General features: G+C 45.7%; 2 protein-coding genes across 2 annotated transcripts in view; both read left to right on the forward strand.

The window, feature by feature from the left end:
• Positions 1-771, forward strand: part of LOC125040576 (acyl-coenzyme A oxidase acox-1.4-like) — a 2,673-nt gene extending 1,902 nt beyond the window's left edge. Inside the window, exons 4-5 of the mRNA XM_047635238.1 lie at positions 275-393; positions 676-771. Of these exons, the coding sequence (XP_047491194.1) occupies positions 275-393; positions 676-771 (215 nt within the window). The remainder of the gene's footprint in view (positions 1-274; positions 394-675) is intronic.
• Positions 772-1,761: 990 nt separating this feature from the next.
• The window catches only part of LOC125040653 (peroxisomal acyl-coenzyme A oxidase 1-like), a 7,010-nt gene continuing 1,271 nt past the window's right edge, over positions 1,762-7,500 (forward strand). The window contains exons 1-5 of the mRNA XM_047635357.1: positions 1,762-1,791; positions 2,029-2,189; positions 3,109-3,462; positions 4,206-4,344; positions 5,075-5,221. Of these exons, the coding sequence (XP_047491313.1) occupies positions 1,762-1,791; positions 2,029-2,189; positions 3,109-3,462; positions 4,206-4,344; positions 5,075-5,221 (831 nt within the window). The remainder of the gene's footprint in view (positions 1,792-2,028; positions 2,190-3,108; positions 3,463-4,205; positions 4,345-5,074; positions 5,222-7,500) is intronic.

Here is a 7,500-nt window from a genome sequence, read left to right on the forward strand (position 1 = left end):
CACACACACACACACACACACACACATTACATCTCCCAATTCTTATAAAAAAATATAAATACACTATTTAATAAATCAATTAATAGATTACTATATAAACAGACTAATAGATAAGTGCATAAATAGACAAACAGATAGTTAAATCGATAAGTGGATAAACCGAGAAAAAAACAGATAGAAAGATCAGTAAATTTACAATTCAAACAAATAAACACATCTATATATTTTTTTTTTCTTCTAAATCTGAAACTTTTTTTGAATTTGTCACCTTCAGTGGGCAAAACCTCGAACTACGCGGTGGTGATGGCGCAGTTGTACATCGATGGAAAATGTTTTGGCCCGCACCCTTTCATGGCGCAACTCAGGGACGAACGAACACACGAGAGTCTCCAGGTAAAGGAGCGTATTTTTAGTTGTGTTATTAGTGTTATTGTTATGTACACACACACACACACACACACACACACACACATATATATATATATATATATATATATGTGCGTGTGTGTGTGTGTGTGTGTGTATGTCTATATATGTCTATATATGTATATATTGTTACGCTTGGGTATGGAGAGAAGAAATGAAGAAACTATAAAAAGTTTTCTCTCTTTTTATTTATCTACGGTATAAAGTAAACAAATAAAAATCGTGACGTTTTGTCCGTGCCTCTTGAAGCACATTTCTCAGGGTATTCAGCTAACGCAAAGCCTACCTGTGCTGATGCAGATCTGCACATTACATAGTACAGAACATAAGAACAATCGCTCTTGAATTCACTCGCTGCTGACCAACTCTGCTTTAGGATTGTCTCTCCTTAAAAAATGTAAATAAAGAGTAATTCTGTCTAGGCGTAGATTCAAGGAAAATTATACATTGTTCTTTCGGAATGAATGTACACTTCTGTGCACTTGATTATCAAAATTAACGTTATCATACAGTGCAGTCTACTACACATATCTGCACCACTTACACCATCAACAAAACTTTGACAGTTATTTGTTACATCAAACACAACACTCTCTTCATTGGATCACCATAACCACACGTGAATAGCGTTTTACACTGTTACTAATGTTCTTCACAACACATATCGCTAAAAGAGTGCCTTAATTTTCTTAACAGTACTGCGTAGCGAGTTTTTGTCCTATGCCAAACTAATAGACACTGGCTCCGTCCTCTCTCTCCACTTAACATAGTTCACCCTTCCTCTGGTTGCTTTTCAACGTAACCATCAATCAAAAATCAATCCCAGTCTCGCTAGGAAGAGCCTCTCATCTGAGCTACAGTGAGGGCTCTGTGCGTCTCTCCTCTCGGTTTCCTCTCGTGCATTGCAATCCCCACGCCCGTTCTCGCCCGCAGCACCAAGTTTGGAATTCATGGCTCCTCTCTGGTTTCAGTATATACACACATTATCACTAATATTTTATCATTATTATTAGTAGTGGTAGTAGTAGTAGTATCATTATCATTATTATTATTACTATTATTATTATTACTATTATTATTATTACTATTATTATTATTACTATTATTATTATTACTATTATTATTATTACTATTATTATTATTGTTATTATTATTAGTAGTAGTAGTTGTAGTAGCAGCGGTAGTAGTAGTAGAAGTGTTTTTATTATTACTATTATTATTATTATATCTTCCTGTAAAGGCGTAACCCTTGGCGAGATCGGCCCTCGCTTGGGATTGAATACCAACGATAACGGTTTCCTGAAATTCGAACACTACCGGATCCCACGAACCAACATGCTTATGAAGCACTCACAGGTGTTGAAGGTGAGTTCGAATATAATTATTATTTCTATTTTTTTCGACTGTTTGTCTGTATCTGTCTCCGTCTCTCTCTCTTTCGCTCTCTCTCTCTCTCTCTCTCTCTCTCTCTCTCTCTCTCTCTCTCTCTCTCTCTCTCTCTCTCTCTCTCTCTCTCTCTCTCTGTCTCTCTCTTATTTTTTCTTTTATCTTTTTCTCTTCATTCACAAACATCCAACCCATTCATTAAATCTTCCGCGACAGGACGGGACGTACGTGAAACCCAAGCACGAGAAGTTAGCGTACGGCACTATGGTCTTAGTGAGGGTCGGGATAGTCCGCGACGCTTGCAAGCAATTGCAGAGGGCCGTCACGATCGCCACGCGCTACTCCGCCGTCCGACGTCAGTCTGAGATTGTGCCGGGGTTAGTGTTGGTGTTGTTGTTGGTGATGGTGTTATTGGTGATGATGGTGATGCTTGTGTTGATGGTGGATTGTCCAGAGGTGTTGGTGAAAGTTAGAGCAGGGGTTCCCGACCTGGGGGCCACAGGGTTCTTTCTGGGGGGCAATATGAACATTTTGATGCCGAATTTTATCTCACCTACAGTACCTACATATAATGATCTCTCCCATATCAATAAATTGGAATCTTCTCATAAAGTGTTCTTGTAATATAGCTATTGAGATCATTACACTATCCATAACTAGTAATAAATGTATCTGAGAAGGTGACAGTCACTTAACGTCATGGAGATTAGAGAATGAGGGAGAGCGAGAGGAAGAAAGGAGAAAAGGGAACAAGAGAGGGAGAGAGAGAGGGGGGGGGAAGAGGGAGAGAGGGAGGGTGGAAGAGAGAGAGAGAGAGAGAGAGCGAAAGAGAGAGAGAGAGAGAGGGAGGGAGAGAGGGAGGGTGGAAGAGAGAGAGAGAGAGAGAGAGAGAGAGAGAGAGAGAGAGAGAGAGAGAGAGAGAGAGAGAGAGAGGGAGAGATACAGACTGACAAACATATAGACCGATAGGCATGTAGGTAAACAGACAAACAGACAGGCAGATAGGTAAATAGACAGTTATGTTGAACCTAATATCTTCCGTAATAACACACAAAAGTGCTAAACCAACCACCACACTTTGGCTAACAACCTATACAGTACAAACCCACATCCTACACAGGCCTAAAACAGTCTTAGAGGATTTTACGTTATACCTTTCCCAAAAGATAACCAGACCCATATATCCCAGACTGTTTTAATCATTTAGTCAGCTGTTTACCTTCTCCCTCTCTGTGACACCTCCTCATCTCCGTAATCTATTAACCGCCCTTTCTCTCCCCCCCCCCCGCCCCACAGAGAACCAGAACCACAGATCCTCGACTTCCAGACGCAGCAGTACAAGCTCCTGCCACAGATAGCGTCCGTGTTCGCCCTTCTGTTTTCGGCCAACGACCTGGCGACCACCTACTTGCAAGTGTCCAAGGATATGACCAAGGGGAACATGGAGATGCTGCCGGAGCTTCATTCCTTGTCCAGTGGTTTGAAGGCCCTCAGTGCCGCCGACGCTACCGAGGGCGTGGAGATCTGCCGTCTGTCCTGCGGCGGTCACGGGTACCTCAAGTCGTCCAACTTGCCGAGGATCTACTCGGCGACGACCTGTGCCATTACCTACGAGGGGGAGAATACCGTGTTGTGGTTGCAGGTGGCGAGGTGGGTGAGGTGGATGGGGGCGGGTGGCGAGGTGGATGGGGGCGGGTGGCGAGGTGGATGGGGGCGGGTGGCGAGGTGGATGGGGGCGGGTGGCGAGGTGGATGGGTGCGGGTGTGGGTGCGAAGTGTGTGTGTGTCTGTGTACTTGTTTATGGTGAGTGTTTCTTTTGTGAGCATGCATGTGTTTCATGCGTGTAAGTACCTACATGCACCTCTGAATCTTTGTATATACTCAACCCCCTCGTATATATACACACACATACACACACACACAACACATATTCCTCCACACCCACCTCCACACCTACACACACGCGTTAATTCCAAACCTTTTCCTCCCACTCAAGGTATCTAATCAAGTCCTTCCGCGGAGGCAGAAAGTGTCAGCCCCTCAGCGAGTCTGTGGCCTACCTTTCCTCCAAGCCCGACGTGGCTGGCCTGCACGCGCTCACCAATGAAGGTCGGATTTCTCTCTTTTTTCATCGCCATTGGGTAAAAACATGGCGTTTTAGTTGCAATGAAGAATTAAAAGTTGGATGTTTTCCCTTGCATTTTTTTTTTCTTTTTTTTTAATCTGTTTATTTATATGTAGTTTAAAGTATTGCCTTACGTGGTATTGCTAACTTTACAAAATCCTTGTACTTACTCATTTTTCAAAATATCTTCTTTAGGACTTTATTTAATTCGTTTTTTTTTTTTTTTTTTTTTTTTTTCTATTCTGCTTCTTCGCCCTTCTTTCTCCAGCCTTGGTCGAAGCCTACAAGATGTCGCCTTGAAGTTAGTGGTAGACACAGAGAGCAGATTGCAGAGGTTGTGTGACATGGGTCAGAACTTCCATCACGCTTGGAATAACTGCTCAGTTTTGCTAGTCAGATGTGCTCAGGTGTGGGTCTGTTCATTTATTTCTTTTTTTCTTTTTCCTTTCTTGTTTGTTTGTCTGTGTGTTTTTTTTATGGGGATTCTTTATTCCCTAAGTTTATTTCTGTCTCTGTCTGTTTGTCTCTCTGGTTCTATGTGTCTTTTTTTCTTTCTTTCTCTCCATTTCACCTAATTTCTTTGTTTTCTTCCTATTACTTATCCTTTCTCCTCTTTGCCTTTTGGAAAGACACCAAAATTCATCTTCATTTTCTTTTTCCCATATACTATATCCTCATGTTTTCTTACTTCGTCTCCCTCTCTCTCCTCTGTTTTCTTTCTTCCTTTTAAAGTTTTTTCTCCTTGTATCTTACTGTCTCTGTTTCCCTGCCTCGGTCTTTCTCTGTCTGTCTGTTTCTCTCTGTTTCTCTCTGTTTCTCTCTGTTTCACTCTCTTTATCTGCCCCCCCCCCCTTCTCTCTCTCTCTCTCTCTCTCTCTCTCTCTCTCTCTCTCTCTCTCTCTCTCTCTCTCTCTCTCTCTCTCTCTTTCTTTTTCTCTCTCTCTCTCTCTCTCTCTCTCTCTCTCTCTCTCTCTCTCTCTCTCTCTCTCTCTCTCTCTCTCTCTCTCTCTCTTTTTCTCTCTCTCTCTCTCTTCTCTCTCTCTCTCTCTCTCTCTCTTCGTTTTCGATTTCCCCATATAATTTGTCATCCTCCTTTTATTACTTCCCCGTTTCCTTCTCTCCCCTTTTCGTAAACAGGCTCACATAAGATACTTCGTGTGTGAGAAGTTCCTCCAGCGCGTGAAGTCATCAGCTGTTAGCGAGGGCCTGAGGGGAGTCTTGCATCAGCTGTGCAGATTATACCTTATTTATCATATTACACTTAACCATGGAGATTTCTTGAGGGTAATTATGATAATTGAAGTTATTGTTTTTTTTTTTTTTTTTAATAAATTCATGAAGTTAATATATTTTGGAGGCGAATCACGAGACTAATTCTAATAAATGACATTGACGGTATATAAACGTACTAATGATAACGGTGATTATTTATTATTATTTTAGTTTAATGATAACGATGATGATCATATTAACGAAGATATATTAGATAACAAACTTACAAACACACACGCATATACAGCGAAACATACACATAAGCACACCTACATACACGGGGATATGATCTTTAACGTTCATGCAGGTAAATTGAATATATCTCTTTGTAGAAAATATATCAGAAATATAACATGTATCATGCATCGTCCAAATTTGCTTCCTCTCCCTTCCTCCAAACCTCTTCCTTCCCTTCCTCCCTTCCTCCCTTCCTTCCCTTCCTTCCCTTCCTCCCATCCTTCCCTTCCTCCCTTCCTTCCATTCCTCCCTTCCTCCCATCCTTCCCTTCCTCCCTTCCTTCCATTCCTCCAAACCTCTTCTTTCCCTTCCTCCCTTCTTCCCTTCCTCCCTTCCTTCCCTTCCTCCCTTCCTCCCTTCCTTCCCTTCCTCCCTTCCTCCCTCCTTCCCTTCCTCCCTTCCTCCCTTCCTTCCCTTCCTTCCCTTCCTCCCTTCCATCCCTTCCTCCCTCCTTCCCTTCCTCCCTTCCTCCCTTCCTTCCCTTCCTCCCTTCCTCCCTTCCTTCCCTTCCTCCCTTCCTCCCTTCCTCCCTTCCATCCCTTCCTCCCTTCCTCCCTCCTTCCCTTCCTCCCTTCCTCCCTTCCTTCCCTTCCTCCCTTCCATCCCTTCCTCCCTTCCATCCCTTCCTCCCTTCCTCCCTTCCATCCCTTCCTCCCTTCCTCCCTCCTTCCCTTCCTCCCTTCCTCCCTTCCTCCCTTCCTTCCCTTCCTTCCCTTCCTCCCTTCCATCCCTTCCTCCCTTCCATCCCTTCCTCCCTTCCTCCCTTCCTTCCCTTCCTCCCTTCCTCCCTTCCTTCCCTTCCTCCCTTCCTCCCTTCCTTCCCTTCCTCCCTTCCTTCCCTTCCTCCCTTCCTCCCTTCCTCCCTTCCTTCCCTTCCTCCCTTCCTCCCTTCCTTCCCTTCCTCCCTTCCTTCCCTTCCTCCCTTCCTCCCTTCCTCCCTTCCTTCCCTTCCTCCCTTCCTCCCTTCCTTCCCTTCCTCCCTTCCTTCCCTTCCTCCCTTTCTCCCTTCCTTTCCTTCCTCCCTTCCTTCCCTTCCTCCCTTCCTCCCTTCCTCCCTTCCTTCCCTTCCTCCCTTCCTCCCATCCTTCCCTTTCTCCCTTCCTTCCATTCCTCCAAACCTCTTCTTTCCCTTCCTCACTTCCTTCCCTTCCTCCCTTCCTTCCCTTCCTCCCTTCCTCCCTTCCTCCCTTCCTTCCCTTCCTTCCCTTCCTCCCTTCCTCCCTTCCTCCCTTCCTCCCTTCCTTCCCTTCCTTCCCTTCCTCCCTTCCTCCAACCCACTTCCTTCTCTTCCTCCCTTCCTTCCCTTCCTCCCTTCCATCCCTTCCTTCCCTTCCTTCCCTTCCATCCCTTCCTTCCCTTCCTCCCTTCCTTCCCTTCCTCCCTTCCTCCCTTCCTTCCCTTCCTTCCCTTCCTCCCTTCCTTCCCTTCCTCCCTTCCTCCCTTCCATCCCTTCCTCCCTTCCTCCCTTCCTCCCTTCCATCCCTTCCTCCCTTCCTCCCTTCCTCCCTTCCTTCCCTTCCTCCCTTCCTCCCTTCCATCCCTTCCTTCCCTTCCTCCCTTCCTCCCTTCCATCCCTTCCTTCCCTTCCTCCCTTCCTCCCTTCCATCCCTTCCTCCCTTCCTCCCTTCCTTCCCTTCCTCCCTTCCTCCCTTCCTCCCTTCCATCCCTTCCTCCCTTCCTCCCTTCCTCCCTTCCTTCCCTTCCTTCCCTTCCTCCCTTCCTCCCTTCCTCCTTCCTCCCTTCCTTCCCTTCCTCCCTTCCTTCCCTTCCTCCCTTCCTCCCTTCCTTCCCTTCCTCCCTTCCTCCCTTCCTTCCCTTCCTTCCCTTCCTCCCTTCCTTCCCTTCCTCCCTTCCTCCCTTCCTTCCCTTCCTTCCCTTCCTCCCTCCTTATTTCTACCCCATTCCATCCCTTCCTTCCTATTTCTCCCCCTTCCTTCCCTTTCTCCCTCTCCCTCCCCCTTCCTTCCCTTCCTTCCTTCCCTTCCCTCTTCTCCCTCCCCCTTCCTTCCCTTCCTCCCTCACCCTTCTCCTCCCCCTTCCTTATCTACTTCCTC

The sequence above is a fragment of the Penaeus chinensis genome, chromosome 1 (genome assembly GCF_019202785.1).
Source record: "Penaeus chinensis breed Huanghai No. 1 chromosome 1, ASM1920278v2, whole genome shotgun sequence".
Taxonomy (NCBI): Eukaryota; Metazoa; Arthropoda; class Malacostraca; order Decapoda; family Penaeidae; genus Penaeus; species Penaeus chinensis.